Source organism: Dipodomys merriami, unplaced genomic scaffold (assembly GCF_024711535.1).
Source record: "Dipodomys merriami isolate MVZ:Mamm:240054 unplaced genomic scaffold, mDipMer1.0.p SCAF_1, whole genome shotgun sequence".
In the NCBI taxonomy this organism is placed as follows: Eukaryota; Metazoa; Chordata; class Mammalia; order Rodentia; family Heteromyidae; genus Dipodomys; species Dipodomys merriami.
The window spans coordinates 5,233,046-5,250,692 of record NW_027202270.1 but is presented as its reverse complement, the minus strand read 5'-3'; the positions used below and the strand labels follow the sequence as shown (position 1 = coordinate 5,250,692).

Below are 17,647 nucleotides of genomic sequence, written 5' to 3'. Positions count from 1 at the left end.
CTGTGACTGAAGCGTTTGCCCTAAATTCTGATGAGCACGAGTGCTATTTGTGAATGGGAGAAGATAGTTTAAACAATTAGAGACGTTCTGGACCAAATCGCAGCCAGCACTCGGAAGGCTGAGCGGCAGGGGATGGTGACTCAAAGCGGGCACCCACAGCTGTGTCTCGGAACCGAGTCGAGCACCCAAGGGCGAGCTCCATGTCCCCAGGCAGGGACATCAAGGGCAGCAGCCAGACTTTCCAGGAGGAAAGCCGTCATGGTACTCACCAGAGGACTGAAAAACAGTGTCCATTTATTAAGTTAGGCGGCTTGGAGAAGCACAGAAGCGGGTCTCAGCACCAGCCCCACAAGCATTAGGATTTATCCAGAAAGCCCAGACGTAGTCACGCTATTGAGCATGCGCAACCCCCAACCCGCTTCCCAGAGGGGCGTCGTACGCTACTGAGCATGCGCAAACCCAGGTCCACGTTCCCAGAGGGGCTTCGTTTACCTCCTGCGGATGCCGCGCCCGTCGGAAACGCTTCTGGGCGCGCTTCGAAATGCGTCATAAGTTGGCGCCACCGGGAAGGGCCGCCTCCGGGCGCCTTTATAGACAGCGGCTGGCGTTCTTCCTGATACCTAACTGCTTAGTTGCACCCGGGAGCAGGGCCGTTGGCGGTGCTTCCGTCGCGGCGTTCAGGCTCTGGGGCGCCGGTCCAGCCGGCGAGGCGCGGCCCGGCGCGGAAGGCGGGCGCCGGAGGCGTCGGGAATGGGGGCGGCGGGCCTCCCCGCGCGGCGGCGGGCCCTCCCGGGGCTGCTGCTCGGCCTGCTGTGTGCCCTGTCCCGGGCCGAAGGTGGGAAGGTGCTGGTGGTGCCCATGGAGGGCAGCCACTGGCTGAGCCTGCGGGACGTGGTGCGGGAGCTGCACGCCCGGGGCCACCAGGCCGTGGTGCTGGTCCCCGAGGTGTTTGAGTACGTGAGGGAAGAGGCCTTCTTCACCTTCTTGCCCTACGCCATTCCCTTCACGAAGCAAGAGTATAAGGACTGCTACCTGAACCACCTCAATGTCGCCTTCGAAGCAGAAAGTTTTCTGGACGTGGCTTACAAAAGTGTATCAAGAATAAAAAAGTTACCGGGTTTGTTTGCGAGGTCCTGTGAGGCGCTACTACATAACACACCCCTCCTCGAGCATCTGAATTCCAGTTCCTTCGATGTGGTTTTGACGGACCCTGGTTATGCCTGCGGAGTAGTGCTGGCTAAGTACCTGAATGTTCCTGCCGTGTTTTTTCTGCGCTACATGTTGTGCGAGGCATACTATTATGCTACACAGTGTCCCAACCCACCTTCATACATTCCTAAATTGGCAACGATGAACTCAGACCACATGACCTTTCTGGAGAGGGTCAAGAATATACTCGCCTTTGTGTTCATGGAAGGTTTTTGCTCTGTACTTTTTTCTCCTTATGCAAGGCTCGCTTCTGAGCTCTTGCAGAGAGAGGTGTCGGTGGTGGATATCTTCAGCCACGCTTCCCTGTGGGTGATCAGAGGGGACTTTGTATTGGACTACCCCAGACCCATCATGCCCAACATGGTCTTCGTCGGGGGCATCAACTGTGTCAACCGGAACCCACTCTCTCAGGTCTGTATTTATTTATTTGCAGGTCCTGGGGCTTGAACTCAGGGTGTCGGCACTGTCCCTGAGCCCTAGACTTGTACTCAAGGCTAGCGCTCTACCACTTAAGCCACAGCACCACTCCCAGCTTTTTCTGAGTAGTTTTATTGCTTATAAGAGTCTCACGGACTTTCCTGCCCTGGCTGCCATTGAACCCCCACCCTCAGATTTCAGTCTCCTGAGTAACTAACTAGGATTACAGGCATGAGCCACTGGCACCCGGCATATATTGATGTTTTTATCTAGCCAAAGCATCAGGCAGAATTTTTATTTTAATTCTTTCAAGTTCTTACCTTTCCTAAGAGTTCTACCTCTCCACCTAATAGTCTTTGATAAGTTAAACACTGCACGTTTTCATTGAAGGTATACAACACCAAAGGTTATATATATATACTCAGTGTTTGCAATGAGTCTGAAATAGGACTGAGGAGCAGTGCCACTGGTCATCTTCCCAGGAGGAAGCAGAGGAACTGAACTGGCCTGTCCCAGAAATACTGCTTTCAGATTTTAAGTACCAAGAGTGGAAACTAGCAAATTACATTCATTTTAATGGTGCTATCTGGGAGGGCAGAGATGCACTCACAAGAGACCTAAGAACGGAAATCTAATGTGTAGTTAGATGTCTCAATGTGGACTAGCCACTTTTCAAGTGCTCATTAGTTATGTGTTCCTAGTGGTAACTGTATGATCAATGTTGGTAATTATTCCATGGTACTTCCAAGTTATGTATTTTTAACTTTTTCTATTTAGGCAAACAAAGCAAAAAATAAAGAATTCTACTTAGAGAAATCCACTTCATGAAAGTGTACTTTTTAGGGGGAATAAAGGCAGAATGGCTTATGTATTTCATCATGAGTCCATGTACTGCTTCCCACACTTGACCTTTGGCAACTGATATTAAAGTGGTTTAATGAAAACTGGAGGAAGTTGAAGTGAATCTGTATTCACTGAAAAAAAAAAAACTAGTGAGAAAGTGAATTATAAATTTCTAGAATGGTAAGCAGATTCAAGTGATTTCCTAAGAGAAAGAAGGTGTTAACTCTGCCATTTTGGAGTCAAGACAGGTAGAATCAAATGGATAGATTGTTTAGTGGTTATTAGAAAACACCATTTTTTCTTCTGTTTCTGTTGTGTGAGGGTAGCTGAACCAATTGATAACATTGAGGAAGACTGATTTCCAGCTGTGTGTGGAGCTCCTGTCAGAAGTGGTTGGTTGACTGTTTGGTTTCTGCTCAGTGGCCTAGAGTCAGTGACTCTCCTTGCCTAGTGTACTCTAGGGAATGGTGGTAGTGAGTTCCATGGAGTGGATCCACTACAGTGGAGTCCAGATATTTGTCTCTGCACTGGAAGAAATGCCCTTCAATTTCCATTCTGAAAGTCTACTAAAACCTTTCAGAACAAATGAGTGGCCATATATGTCCTGTAGTGTGAAAGATAATTTCAAGCTTGAAAATTGAGTCTGATGCTTTATTCTTCGGTGAAAGACCAACTGCCCATTAATGGTAGCACCAGTACAAGACATAGCAAAACAGATTTTTGTGTTTGTTGTTAAAACTAGGGAGATAGCTAGAAATCCTTGACCTCCCGGGGTTGCCAAGCTCTTTACCATTGATCTTTTTGCTGACCATCTTTTTTGTGTGTGTTGGTTCTTGGGACTTGAACTCAGGGATTGAGTGATGTCCCTGAGCTTTTTTTACTTAAGGCTAGTGCTCTACTACTTGAGCCATAGCTCCACTTTTAGCTTTTTTCTTTTGTGGTTAATTGGAGGGAAGACTCTCAAGGACTTTCCTGTCTGGGATGGGTTTGAACAGTGATCTTCAGATCTCAGTCTCCTGTATGACTAGCATTACAGGCATAAGCTACTGGCGACTGGACTTCCTGACATCGTTTAGCCCACTGTGTAGAAACATACACACTCAATTCTATCCTGTCTAGATTGGCTATCTCCACTATATACAACCATGGATCTGGGCCTGCTCCTTCTCATCCCCTAACTCCTCACATCCTCACTACTTCAGAGCCAAACTCACCACACCAAACCACTCAGTGAATATCTTCATTGGTGGGAGTTCCCTGGCCTGTGACGAAATGTGTTTCCAATTCCTTGGTAGCTGGTATTATTTTGGCATTTCTGTCCATATGTCACACACGAAGCAGCTACCAATGTATGTCTGTGAAACTGATGTGGTTTCAACAGATGCTATGAACACCTCTTAGACAGTGCAGGGCCCATGTTTCTGCCATATGTCGGCATTTCATTCAGGGTGGAATTCACTCCTTGAAGTCCAGAGACAGTCTTATAACTTAGGACAATGTAATTAGGCCCCATGACCTCTCAACAGAGAGTTAACAACTTGTTGCATTCTTTGCCTAGTTTAGTTCCCCTTTTGTTCTCTTTCTTCTGCAATCTGGAGGCTTGACCATAGGAAGGAGACACTTTGTGGTAGACTCTCACAAATCAATCATTCCCCAAATGGCCTGCAGGTAGGGAATAAGCTGGGTGAACAGAATCAACTTCCTCAAATGTGTATATGAGTCCTCACCCAATCAGCATTTGGTCAAAAGGCCATGATATATGTCTACTGCATGGTAATGGCGAAGTTGGTGCAGCTTTGAGGAAAGCTTTATGAAAGTGTCCCATAGATAATCAAGGTAGGGCTGAGTGCCATCCTAACACGGCTCCAACAAACCACATGACATTGTCTTGACTGTTTTACTATCAACCTTTCAGAGGACAATGTGCTAATAAAACTACATCAGCCCAGTGAAATGTATTTGTAGGACAATGCATGAATTTAAACCAGTGTTATGATCATTTGTTACACTAACCTATAGGTACAGAGATAGGCTTAATGTTTTACTTGAACATTGGTCCACTCTTCCTACATACCAGTATTTGTGTACACCTGAAAGACAACTTCAATTGATTTTAACCAAGGAGTCTAAATATATTCACTTCTTTCACTATAATTTAGTAAAAAAAAAAAAATCAAAACAAAGCTAAATGATTCATGGAAAGCTCCCTGGCTCACATTTCCAACCAAAGGATGCATGGAAGGCTCAGCATGGTGGTGACTATCTTCCCTAGCATCCTCAACAGAGAATTAGGTGCAACAGGCAGAGGCCTGGAGCAAGTGGTAGAGCCCTTGCCTAGTATTACTTGTAAGAGAAAGCAAAGTGCAGCATCCATCCATCCCAGTTTAAGACCAAGAGAGAGCCTATTTGTGTGTTCCCAACAATCACTACAAATAAGCTTTAGCAAGAACTTTTAATAAATTTTGAGTTACAGTTGTTGTGAAAGTAGAGATCACTTCCAATCTTTGAAAAAGTGTCCTGTTATTCCTCAACATGTACTTTAAGTCCAAGGGAATGACTAGGTGTTGATGCGTAGCAGCTGCTCCTGGCCATTTATGATGAGGGACTTGAGCTGTCCATCCTCCTCCACTTCCACCCTCTCCTGGCCGTTCTCCACGATCCTCTTGGTGGTGATCTTCTTGCCATTGACGATTTCTGTGGAAGTGGACACGGACTTGAAGTTGCCTGCCCCGCCACCGCCACAGGACATGGAGAAGGAAGAAAGGCCGTCGGCCAGGGGCCCGAAGGATGTGAACCCCGTGTCGAAGGAAGAAAAGCCACCGCCAAAAGCGGGGAACTGGGAGAAGGTGGAGAAGAGAGGCGCGGACGCCCTGCTTCTGCTCCTGCTTCCTCGCGGGGTCCTGTGGCCCCCGAAAATGTTCTCCAGCGGGGCTCCGAAGAAGTCGAAGGAGAAGGGATCCTGTCCGCCGAAGAACTCCCTGAAGACGTCGGCGGGGTCGCGGAAGCTGAAGACGCACTCGAAGGGGTCGTGGCAGGGGCGGCCCGCGGCGCCCCCGCTGTCCTCGCCCGCCTCGCCATAGCGGTCGTAGACGCCGCGTTTCCTGGCGTCCGACAGCACCTCGTAGGCCTGGGCCACCTGCTTGAATCTCTTTTCTGCCTCCTCCTTGTTCTCGGGGTTCTTGTCGGGGTGCCACTTGAGCGCCAGCTTGCGGTAGGCCTTCTTGATGGCGTCGGTGGAGGCCTGCCGGGGCACGCCCAGGACTTCGTAGTAGTCCACCATGTTGGGGTTAGAGGAGGGCGGGCGGGGCGCGGCCCTGGGGCCAAGGCAGGGCAAAGGCAGCTTCTGGTTGAGGCTGCTGGCTGAGGCGTGGCGTCGCTCTTGTGACGTGGCTGCATCTGATTGGCTGATGCTGTCTGGGTCTTTCATCCAGAATGCAGTGCTCCACGGGAGAGTGGAGGGTTTGCCTTGTTACCTAGTAACTGTGGCGCCTAGGCCTAGAGGCCAAGCTAGACCCTGCCTCTGCAGCGCACTGCCTGCAAAGTGGAAAGTCACGATCAGAGGTGTAGTTTCTGGCAGGTTCATAAAAAGTAAAGGAAAGCTGAGGATGAATCTGGGTGCCTTAGGGTATGTTTTTCCTAGATCTATTGCTGATGGCTCACTCCTATAATTTTAGCTACTTAGGAGCTTGAAATCTGATGATCCAGGTTTGAAGCCAACCAGCGAGACCCCATCAAAGTGAACCAGAAAAAATGATGGACTGAAGGTGTGGCTCAAGTGGTAGAGCCTCAGCCAAGAGCCAGAAAAGCCTAACTCAGTGAGAGTGTGAAGCCTTGACTTCAAGCCTTGAAGCCTTGGGTACTGACAGGATACAGACACATAGACACAATGCTAAGATGACAGGAATTTGTTTTGTCTGACCTTGGGCTGAACAGTACACCCATTTCCTGTGTACTTCTCAAACATTTTAGCTTAGGAAGTATTTGCTTGTGGTGTAGGAGAATCACACATTTTTAGTTAACATTCCTTCTCAAGGAGTGACCTTGGGGTAAAAAGGGCAGTTCTGCCAAGTAGGGCAGAATTTAATCTTTATTGAATCCATAAAAGCAATTCAGAAGCCAGGTGCTGGTGGCTTACCCCTGTAATCCTAGCTACTCAGGAGGCTGAGACCTGGGGATCGCGGTTCAAAGCCAGCCCAGGCAGGAAAGTCTGTGAGACTCTTATCTCCAATAAACCATTAGAAAACCGGAAGTGGTGCTGTGGCTCAAGCAGTAGAGAGCTTGCTTTGAGCTGAAGAGCTGAGGGACAGTGCCTAGGCCCAGAGTTCTAGCCCCACGACTGACCAAAAAAAAAAAGCAATTCAGAGAGAGGCGTTGGGCACCATTCAGCATTGCTGCTTATTGCTGCTTATGTGCCCTCTGCACATGAAAGTGTGCAAGAGAGTGAAACTTTGGTTAAACCCTGCTGCTATTCACCTTTGGACCTGTAGATTTGATTTAGTCTTAATCACATCCTGTCAGGTACTGAGATGGCATGGGAGGGTGTAAAGGGAAATTAGCCCAATTCCTTTCCAGAAGAGATTAAATGTAGCTTAAAGGAACAAAGGTCTTGAGGCTTTAGGTCAGCCATGTGCCTCAGGAAATTGAGAGATGAAAGGACAGTCAAATGAGCTGCCTTAGTAGAGGATATGATGGGGAATGGAGAAAAGGGAAGTTGTGAGATTTGGGGGAGAAAGAGCTGGAAAAGAAAACCAACTTCAATATGTTCCTGTCATAGACAAAAGATATAATGTATGGTCTAGAGCAGAGGAGAGATCCTTCATCCTCATCCTTTAGACTGGCCTAGTGGACATGACCAAGGTGTAGCTACTGTGATGAGCTAGAAGGCTGAGGGCCAAGGCCTTGGGCTGATGGGAGTTGGTCACACCTTTGAGAAGGCTATTGAGTGGCTGAGATTTCCTAGGCCTTTTCAAGCTGGGTTCTTCAGACCTCAGTTCATCGATGGTGAACCCAGTCAGAAATACCTGTATCTCGCAAATAGGGAGACCAAGGTTCTAGTTAGCTCATCTGTATCTTCCGTATAGGGAGAGCAAGGTTCTGATTAGCCCAGGACTACTCAGGTTTTAGTGTTAAAAGTGCCCAGTCTGGGGCTGGTAAGGTGGCTCAATGGTAGAGTGCTTGCCTTGCATGCATGAGGCCCTGGGTTCGATTCCTCAGCACCACATAAGCTGAAAAAGCCAGAAGTGGTGCTGTGGCTCAAGTGGTAGAGCGCTAGCCTTGAGCTGAAGAACTGAGGGACAGTACCCAGGCCCAGAGTTCAGGCCTTACGACCGTCAAAAAAAAAAAAAAAAGTGTCCAGTCCCAGGTACTTTCAGCTGTGGTCAGCCTGCCATATCACACCACCTTGTTAGTGTCCCCAATGTTCTGGGACACATATGAAACCATTTAGGAGACTATGGGGTTAAGTTGGCTCCCTAGTAATTTGCTGCTGGGGAGACTTGCTGCACATAATGTCCTTTTACGTGGATCTGTGACTGTGTGTGCAAGCATGTAGGTACATGTGATGTGTGCACCTGTGGATGCATGTTTATACACACATACACACATGTTCCTCTGATTTTCTTTTGTCAGGTTTGGTCATTGCCTGGATTATGTTTCTCAACAATTCCAAAGATAACCCTGTATAAATCACTTCTCCTTTGTAAAGGACTAGGGTAGAAGGGAAGCTACAAAACTACATCTCAGTAATTGTTATCTTTATCTCATACACATCTTTAACAGCTTAACAGAATGTATTTAACTCAGTGCTTAAATTATGTAATCACTAAAGAATATGAGAAAAAGTGAATTGGAAACCTCTCTTTTGTCTGTAGGAATTTGAAGCCTATGTCAGTGCCTCTGGGGAGCATGGGATTGTGGTTTTCTCTTTGGGATCATTAGTCTCAGAGATTCCGGAGAAGAAAGCTATGGCAATTGCTGAGGCTCTGGGCCAAATACCTCAGACGGTAAGACAATTCTCTGCAACTCCTTTATATCTCACTACAAAGGGATTCAAAGCCCAAAAACCTGGCTCTAAATGAAATTGATCTTCAGGAATTAGGATTTGGGTATCCTTCAGAAGTTATTTTCTTTTTACATATAACTCAATTTTTAAACCATGGTCTGCTATCTTTTTCTTTTAGGAGAATTAAAGTGTTAACTTTCAGCTAAAAATCAACATGATGCTGGTTCATGTTAAATAGGAATATGTCACCAAAAAGTTACTCATTAGATCTGTTCATGGTGGAGAATGCCTGGAATCCCAGCCTCAAGAATGTCAGATATGGAAGAATCAGGGTTCCATATCAACCCCTCCATATTTGCAGGATAATGAGACCCCAGGAATGGTGGGGCACATCTGTGTTTCTTAATGCCTGCTGGGCAAAAAGTGCAAGATTTCAAAAATAAGGATATGGTATGTTCCTGAAGTGATTGAGTATTTGCATAGCAAGCACAAAGCCCTGAGTTCAAACCCCAGTGTTGAGCCAGAAGTCAGAAGCTTATACCCATAATCCTACCTGCTCTGGGGGTGATACCTGGTATATCATAGTTTGAAGCCAGCTAACTCAGAAAAGTCTACAAGACTACTTCTTCAACTATCTAGCAGAGAGCTGGGCTGAAGCCATGACTCAAGTGGTAGAGTACCAGCCTTGAACAAGCAAACCAAATGGGAGTGTGAAGCCCAGAACCTGAGTTCAAACCCTCATACCAGTGTATCAGTACCCAGTACTACTGAGAATAAAAGGCTATTGGTTAGAACGCTGAATTTATTTTGTATACTTTTGCTTAGAGTGCTGTATCAACTTACTTCTTTAAGTAAACTCTTGCTTCAAGTGCAGAAAAGTAAAAACACTCTTTTAAATGCATAGTATTCACTATGCATAACAAGCATACTCCTAAGCACCATGCCTCTGAATGAAGTGTCAGTCCCAGAAGCCTTCTGAGCCACCAAACCTCCGACCTGTGCAGAGGTTGTATTCAATCTGTTTACCTAGTGGGACTCACCTTTCTAGCTACTATAGCATATGTTAAAGATCATGGATTTTTTGTTGTTGTTGTTGTTAAACCCTCTTCTTTTTGACCCTGCAAGGTCCTGTGGAGCTATGCTGGAAGCCGGCCATCAAATCTTGCCAAGAATACAATACTTGTCAAGTGGTTACCCCAAAATGATCTGCTGGGTATGTTGGGAAGATTTGATGTGTAGGTCAAACCCAGATTAAATTAAGAAAATGGCTAGGCATGGGTATTAAAAAGAGGAGTGTTTCCAGCACAGCTATAATCCTAGCTACAGGGTTCTGACGTGGTTCAAAACCAGCTCAGGCAGGAAAGTCTGTGAGATTCTCCAGATCTTATCTCTTAATCGCCAAAAAGCCGGAAGTGGTAGAGTGTTAGCCTTAGCTTAGGACAGTGCCCAGGCCCTGAATTCAAGCTCTAGGTTCAGCACCAAAAAAAAAAAAAAAAAAAAAAGGTTGTTTAGCTTGAACATACTGTGGCCAGTATATCCCACATTACTTTTTATCTAGGGGGTATGTCACTGCATGTTTGTTTATTTGTTTTTTGTTTTTTTCTGGTAATCATCAAGAGCATTTGGGAGCATCAACAAATTCTCAGGATACTTTCAGAATCTAGATAATGTCAAACTAGGAAACTCAACTAGACTATCAGTAATGCTCCTTGTTGCTTCTCAGGTCATCCAAAGACCCGGGCATTTGTCACTCACTGTGGCTCCCATGGCATTTATGAAGCTATATGCAATGGCGTCCCCATGGTGATGATACCCTTGATGGGTGACCAGCTGGACAATGCAAAGCGCATGGAGACCCGGGGGGCTGGTGTGATCCTGGATGTCTTTACAATGACTTCTGATGATTTAGCAAAGGCCCTCAAAACAGTCATCAAGGACAAAAGGTAAGAGAGAGGGTAAAGAGGTAGGGCTTGAACCATGGCTCAAATGCAAGGCCCTGAGTTTAAATCCCAGTGTTGCCAAAAATGACATGGAAATAAGTAAGAAGAGTACTTCCTAGTGGCCTTAACACTAATGAGAAACGTTCCATTGTGAAAACAAATATGTAAAAATATAGAATTGTAATAAGATAATTTGGGGGATTAATATTACTTTAAAAAATGATACTTCAGTTACTGTGCAATTTATCATAGAATTAATTTAATGTTTTATTTTCCCTAGTAGTTACAAACTTCAGTTTAAAATAAAATGTTACCAGAATTGAATGATGAAAAATTCTGGCAAAGAGAAAGACTTTGAAAAGAAGCATAGTGGCCATAACATAGAACAAGTCAGTACCTACTTCCCTGCCTGGGATCTGTGAGAAATTGTCTCCATGAAGCCGTGTAAATGTGGGAGTCAGAGGCTGCCACAGACCACAGTGTAGCATAAGCAAAGGCACCTTTGTTAAAAAAATAGCTTGGCAATTTCAGAATTCAAAATGTATCAGTTGACATGATCTCTGCATGAAATTTAGGGTACTGCTGTCAAGCTTACTGATATTTAGATCATCATTACCTTCTGGGAGCAGATGATGGCTAGTGGTAGATTTTACTCAACAATAGTGTGTTTGGGTGTGTTTGCCTATGAGTGTGTGTGTGTGTGTGTAGGAGTTTTAGGTACGTTGTCTTAGTCTGTTGTCTTTGTGTGTGCCAATACCGAGGCTTTGGGCTTCTACTTGGCTTTTCCTGCTCAGGACTGGTATTCAACCACTTGAGCCATGCCTCCACTTCCTTTATTTCATTTTCTGTTGCAATAAGAATACCTGAGGTTCAGTGATACACAAAAGACAGATGTTTACTTTCTCATAATTGTAGAGGCTGGCATGTGCAAGATGGGGTTGTCACATTCAGTGGCTCTCATAGCTTCATACAAGTAGAAGGGCATGAATGTTTGTGATAAGAGGCAACTCAAGGTATTCTCACTTTTTTTTTTTGGGGGTCCAGTCGTAGGGCCTGAACTTCTGGCCTAGGTGCTGTCCCTCAACTCTTCAGCTCAAGGCTAGCGCTCTACCACTTGAATCACAGCGCCACTTCCGGCTTTTTTCTTTTTTCTTATGTGGTGCTGAGGAATCGAACCCAGGGCCTCAGACATGCAAGGCAAGCGCTCTGCCACTGAGCCACCTTCCCAGCCCCAAGGTATTCTCACTTTTTTCACAGTTTTCATCCAGTCCTGTGAGAAAAGCATTAATGTCCCTAATAAATTCTCAAATACGACACCATCACTCAGTACCATTGCATTGGGAATTAAAGTTCCAGTGCATGATGGGGTGTGGGAGAAGGCAGAGTCAAACCATAGTATGGCTAAACCCATAGTTGTCCTTTTGAAAGGCATCAAGGAGGAGACACGGGAACAGTGTTTCCATGGAAGGAAACAGGACACAGGGAAACACAAGCCTGGCCCAGGGAAAATGGAAGACGCTCTTATCAATTGAGGTGCTAAGTGTGTATGGTCTTGTGGATGGAAACAAAAAGCCAAATAACCTCAAGATCCAAGCCCAGAGCCCGGGTGTGGTGGGGCTCTCATCTCTTGCTCCCATTGGCTCCTCGTGCCCTGGCTGGTCAGCTCTCACATCACAGCGCCTGGCTTCTTCCAGGCACCGATGAAACTCATTCTTGAGTTTCACGTTATAAATAGAATTTAGATTCTTTCTTCAATTTCTTTCTTCTTGATTCCTAAAAAATGATTTGGCAGATATCCCCTATTGTTTAAGTTCACCTATTCATTTTGATCCTGATTGCAAGTCTTCATATTCGTTTCCTTTTCTCTGTATTTCTCTTCCTTCTCTTTCTGCTCCTCATCTTCCTCCTCCCTCGTCTCATATCCCCCCTTCTTTTCCTTATCCTCTTTGTCCTTTTTTACAAATAAAGAACATGTATGAAGTGTGTGTGTGTGAGTGTTTTCCGGTTTTAATAGAAATACATTTCTCCCCAAGTTGAGAAAACCTGGTAGCCATTACCACTGGGAAGCCAGCGTAGGGAGGACCGTGCATTACCCAGGTCCTCCCTCATTCACTAACTGTCTTTGTGTCTAGCTACAAGGAGAATATCATGCGCCTCTCCAGCCTTCACAAGGACCGCCCCATTGAGCCCCTGGACCTGGCCGTGTTCTGGGTGGAGTATGTGATGAGGCACAAGGGGGCGCCACACCTGCGCCCTGCAGCCCATGACCTCACCTGGTACCAGTACCACTCCTTGGATGTGATTGGCTTCCTCCTGGCCATTGTGCTGACAGTGGCCTTCCTCATCTTTAAATGTTGTGCCTTTGGCTGTCGGAAATGCTTTGGGAAGAAAGGGCGAATTAAGAAATCCCACAAAACCAAGGCCCATTGAGAAGTGTTGGGGAATAAAGGGAACTTTTAATGTATTTTCCAGTAAGCACATAACTTAAAAAAAAAAATCATCTATAATCCTAGCTACTCAGGAGGCTGAGATGTGAAGATCACAGTTCAAAGCCAGCCCAGGCAGGAAAGTCCTATCTTATTTCCAGTAAACCACTCAGAAAACCTGAAGGGGCACTGTGGCTCAAGTGGTAAAGTGCTAGCCTTGAGCTAAAGAGCTGAGGGACAGCATCCAGGCTGAGTTCAAGCCCCACAACCAACAATAAATAAATAAACATAATTCAATCACTGGTCAGAATTCATATTGAATGTGAATTCTGTCTCTCCAGTATCTTTAATCTGGACTGTACTTGTTTTTATTAACTAAATGACTTATGGAAGGATTGCACTTTCATTAATTTTCTTCATCATAAGTGTGACCTCTTAACACAAGACAGAATTTGGAAGTTGTCCTGTGGTTCCCTGCACTTTGGATGATAGTTTTTACTTTGTCTTCATCCTCTGATTTCTGCAGAAGTGTGGTTACCCTCTTCCTCCATGATGTTTGGTTCTTATTCATGTTCATGCTTCATAGGTGTCACTTGGTGTGTTTCTAGAAGGAAACCTTGAGCTTTTAGAGTGTACTGTTATCATTGAATGGCTTGGAGACCTTGGGAGCAGTGTACTGTTTTTGCTTTGGGAAGGGGAATGAAAAGAATGATGGTATAAGATTGATGAGTCTTGTATCTGAGAGGGTAATTACTGAACTATGGTAAATAAAAGGAGGCACTCGGCAGCATGAGAAGAGCCATGATAGTGCTGGAAAGCCAGGGCAGGGGTGGTGACGATGCTGGGGAGCCATGGCAGGAACCTGCTAGACAAACTCACAAACGCCCTCCAAACAAGAACTTAGGACAGGAGGGATTTGTGGGTGCCCAGTTCTATTCTGAGTGGTGAGCCTGGCACTTACATATTTTTTTTTCTTCCTGACAACCAGATTAGCTTCTGTATTCTGCTTCTGTATTTTGCTTGGCTTGTAAAACTTATAGGAGGGTTGGAAAGATTCCATTTACATGACTCTCCTCCCCCACCCATTTTGGGGTATAAAAACCCCTACTTGTTCCTATTTGGGGCTGCTTGTGGGTTCCCGTCCAGTTAAAATTGGCTATTGACAAATTTCCTTTTGCTAATAAATTTCCTCATAATCAAGGTTTGGTTTCTGAGTCGGTGGTCTGGGTCCTGGGGATTTTTCAACTTGTTGCATCATCACTGTGTCGCATGGTCTGAATGCGCCTGCCCTAGTGTTGGGCGCATACATTTTCTGTGATATTTCCTACAACTAAGAATTTCTTAATAAATATTTTTTTATTTTGTATTTTGTTGGTGTTTTTTTCTGCATCGATATTACATTTATTGTGAAATTGCAGTTTCTAATTCTGAAAGTAATACATGATTATGACAGAAAATTGGCAAGTAGAGATCGTCACACATGGACTTTGCATGTGCACAGGTACACACACAAGATAAGAATCATCTGCAATTGCACTGCCCAGAAATAACCTCTGTTACTGTATAGTTTTGGGTCATGACTTTGTTCCAAAGGCCTCTGTGGAAGATTTGGTCTTCCCAGCCATTGTTACCATTGGGAGATGGTGGACCCATTATTAGGTGGGACCTGGCTGGTACAGGTGACTCCCACCTACAGCTCTAGCTACTCAGGAGGCTGAGATTTGGAGAATCTCAATTCCATGTTTTTTTTTTTTTTTAGATTTTTTTTTTTTTGGGTCCGGTCGTGGGGCCTGATCTCTGTCTGGGCCTGGGCGCTGTCCCTCAGCTCTTCAGCTCAAGGCTAGCGCTCTACCACTTGAGCCACAGCGCCACTTCTGGCTTTTTTTTCTTTTTGCTTATGTGGTGCTGGGGAATCGAACCCAGGGCCTCATGCATGCAAGGCAAGCGCTCTACCACTGAGCCACCTTCCCAGCCCCTATCCATGTTAACCTAGGTAGAAAAATTTTCTAGAATGTTTTTCTAGAACCTCAGAGCTGGGTAGCATGGCTCCAATGATAGAGCACCAGCCTGGAAAGCATGAGGCCTGAGTTCACACCCCAGTACTGCCAAAGAAAGAGAAAAAAAAAGGTGGGGCCCAATGGGAAAATATTAGGATTAGTTAGTGATTCATAGTTAATATCACCTTGAAGGTGATATTGGGATCCCCTCAACCCCTCACCTCCCCCATACCCTTTATCTTTCTACTTCCTAGCCACTTTGAATGGAGCAGTTTCTACCATGTACTCTTTTTATGATGTGCTATCTCATTACAGGCCCAGAATGTTGGTCCAGTGACCCAAGGTGAGATCTTCTGAAACTGTGGGCCCAAATACAGTACACCTTTCCTCTTTTTAAGCCTGTTTATCTCAGGTATTATTACAGTAATTAAAAAAGGTTAGCACAGCTAATTTTGACAGTTAATGTTCCACATTTTGACAAATACACATTGTTGCAAATATTTTCAATATACCAAAGATATCTGGTGTTTACTAACATTCTATATAAATTAGTTTTATGTTAGCAAATCTTTATTTCCAGCTAAAATGTTACTAATGTGGCTTTTACTGTCCACATTTCTATCAGCATTCTGGTCTTCCCAGCCCTGACCAGAACCACCTATAAGGATCTTCTTCCTGCATTCTAGGCTGTCTCTACCCTGCTATTTGAAACTCATCCAACCTTTTCCCATTAACCAATCCAAAAGTTCTTCCACATCTTTGAATATCAGTAATGATTCCACTTCCAATACCAATATTCTGTACTAATCAGTTTCTCATTACTACAATGAAGAAGTTTCTGAGTCAAGTAACCTATAAAGATAAACACATATTTGGCTCATGAATTCAAGCTCTTGAAATTCTATAGATTAATTGATAGTTTGTTTATTTCCTGGAAAGTTCCCACAGACTCAGAGCAGGGAGCTCAATAGAATGACAGCACCGAAGAGAGGCTGAGTGTATGAATATACCACATTTGAATCAAACGTCATCATCAGGAAAAAGTACTTTAATTTTGGGAAATCAAGAACTGTGTGTGTGTGTGTGTGTGTGTGTGTGTGTGTGTGTGCACGCGCGCGCGTGCGCACGCACGTGCACACATGGTACTGGGGTTTGTGCCCGCTAGGCAGGCGGTCTACCTCTAAGCCATGCTTCTAGCAGGAAGACGCATCATTTTTTCTTGATCTCATTGCCCTAATGCCTTTTCTAGTGAATACATTCAAGTGCATTGCATTTTGGGCCATTGCTTACCCACTTTGTGTAACTTTAAAAGATAGCTCTTTTGCCAGGTGCTGGTGGCTCATGCCTGTAATCCTAGCTACTCAGGAGGCTAAGATCTGAGAATCACAGTTCAAAGGCAGCAAAGGCAACAAAGTCTGTAAGACTTATTTCAGCCACCAGAAAACTGGAAGTGGCACTGTAGCCCAAGTGGTAGAGTACTAGCCTTGAACTGAAGAGCTCAGGCCCAGAATTCAAGCCCCATGACTGACCAAAAAAACCCCAAACCAAACCAAAACAAAAAACTCTTCTCCATTCCCTTGAGAGCTACATTTTCCCCAAGGGGAGGTTTCAGCTCTTACCTGTTTACCCACTTTTGAGTCTGGGTTGGTCTAAGACTTGCCTCGGTTATTCAGTTGATAAATGGCAGCAAGCAATTGGGTATTGCTTCCAGTTCTAGGCCCCAAGAGGCCCTCAGGCTTCTTACTCAGGTCCCACTGTGACAACAGCAAGCCCTGCTGCAAGGGTCCCTCCCACCTCGTCATCACTCCAGCCAATAGCCAGTCAGCAACCAGCCACCTACCATCTGACTGCACACAGGAGTGATTCCACGTCTGCTTGGCTGGACATGGCCAAGGGTAGCAGAAGCAGCCAGCTGGCCTATGTCTCCTGGATAAACATAATTGTTTTCAGCCAGTAAGTTTCAAGGAGATGTGTTATATACCAGTTGCTGACCCATTCACTTTGGGCTCTAAATCCACAGTTTTTCCTGTCTTGGGGCTGAAGACTCCCAGAAGACAAAGAAGTGCTACTCAGCACTAATCCATTGCTGCACATAGTCATCATGCAGTCAGGGTAAGTGGAATTTGAATTATAGCCATATGACTTGGGAGATTTTTGGAAGAGACATAAAGGGCCCAGTGGGGAATAGGAGGAGGGAATGCAGAGGGGACTGGGAAAGAAGACCCACATGAAAACTGTGTCTCTATTTTGGATCAGTGGGTCTCCAAAGGGAAGAGCCAAGATTTCAGAGGGAAAGACCTGCTTGGCAGTAGGCACAGAAATCTCATGTTCTGGCCACTCAGGTTCCAGGAAGTGGAAATGGACTCCAACCAGGGAAAAAAATGAGCTCCCTGGTGTGAGAAGTGTCCTAGCAGAGGCTGAGGAATTCAGGATGGGCAGACTTGGAAGTGAAACTTTTAAACAAGGACATTGGGGCCAACAGGGCTCTGAGCATTGTTCTGTTGCCCTGTAATGAATAGTATTTCATTGTGTCAACAATTGATCTGAACTGTCTCTGTAAAAATAAATTTTATTGTTATTATTAAGATGTTGTACAGAGGATTACTGTTTCATAAGTCAGATAACGAATGCCTTTTTTGTTTGGACAATGTCACCACTTCCTTCACTTTCCCCCAGTCTTGGACTGTCTTGTCTTTCTTATCTACAAGAAACAGTGCATACTTGGCAGCCAGGGTCCCTCCTCTCCTACCTGACTTTGGGGTTTGTCTTCCAAGTACCTTGTCGGTGGGAATCCCATCCTGTATGTTACCCAGT

General features: G+C 45.2%; 3 protein-coding genes across 8 annotated transcripts in view; 2 read left to right on the top strand and 1 right to left on the bottom strand.

Moving 5' to 3' along the window:
• Positions 1-552: 552 nt before the first annotated feature.
• Positions 553-14,202, top strand: LOC138820603 (UDP-glucuronosyltransferase 1-2-like). Its single transcript, XM_070012385.1, has 5 exons — positions 553-1,620; positions 8,340-8,471; positions 9,596-9,683; positions 10,194-10,413; positions 12,543-14,202. Exons 1-5 carry the CDS (start codon positions 751-753, stop codon positions 12,838-12,840), a joined length of 1,608 nt encoding a protein of 535 aa, XP_069868486.1. The 5' UTR covers positions 553-750; the 3' UTR covers positions 12,841-14,202.
• LOC138820680 (dnaJ homolog subfamily B member 3-like) lies at positions 4,903-5,911 on the bottom strand. Its single transcript, XM_070012471.1, has one exon. It carries the CDS (start codon positions 5,894-5,896, stop codon positions 5,027-5,029), a length of 870 nt encoding a protein of 289 aa, XP_069868572.1. The 5' UTR covers positions 5,897-5,911; the 3' UTR covers positions 4,903-5,026.
• Positions 14,203-16,655: 2,453 nt separating the features above from the next.
• Positions 16,656-17,647, top strand: part of Mroh2a (maestro heat like repeat family member 2A) — a 44,424-nt gene continuing 43,432 nt past the window's right edge. For all 6 annotated transcript variants that reach the window (XM_070012021.1, XM_070012192.1, XM_070012134.1 and 3 more), the window contains exon 1: positions 16,656-16,945. The gene's annotated coding sequence lies outside the window, so the exon portion shown is untranslated. The remainder of the gene's footprint in view (positions 16,946-17,647) is intronic.

Coding starts and splice junctions, on each gene's coding strand:
- LOC138820680 (XM_070012471.1), bottom strand. CDS start 5,896: ATGAAAGACCCAGACAGCATCAGCCAATCAGATGCAGCCACGTCACAA.
- LOC138820603 (XM_070012385.1), top strand. CDS start 751: ATGGGGGCGGCGGGCCTCCCCGCGCGGCGGCGGGCCCTCCCGGGGCTG. Junction 1,621..8,339: donor ACCGGAACCCACTCTCTCAG/GTCTGTATTTAT, acceptor TTTTGTCTGTAG/GAATTTGAAGCCTATGTCAG. Junction 8,472..9,595: donor TGGGCCAAATACCTCAGACG/GTAAGACAATTC, acceptor TGACCCTGCAAG/GTCCTGTGGAGCTATGCTGG.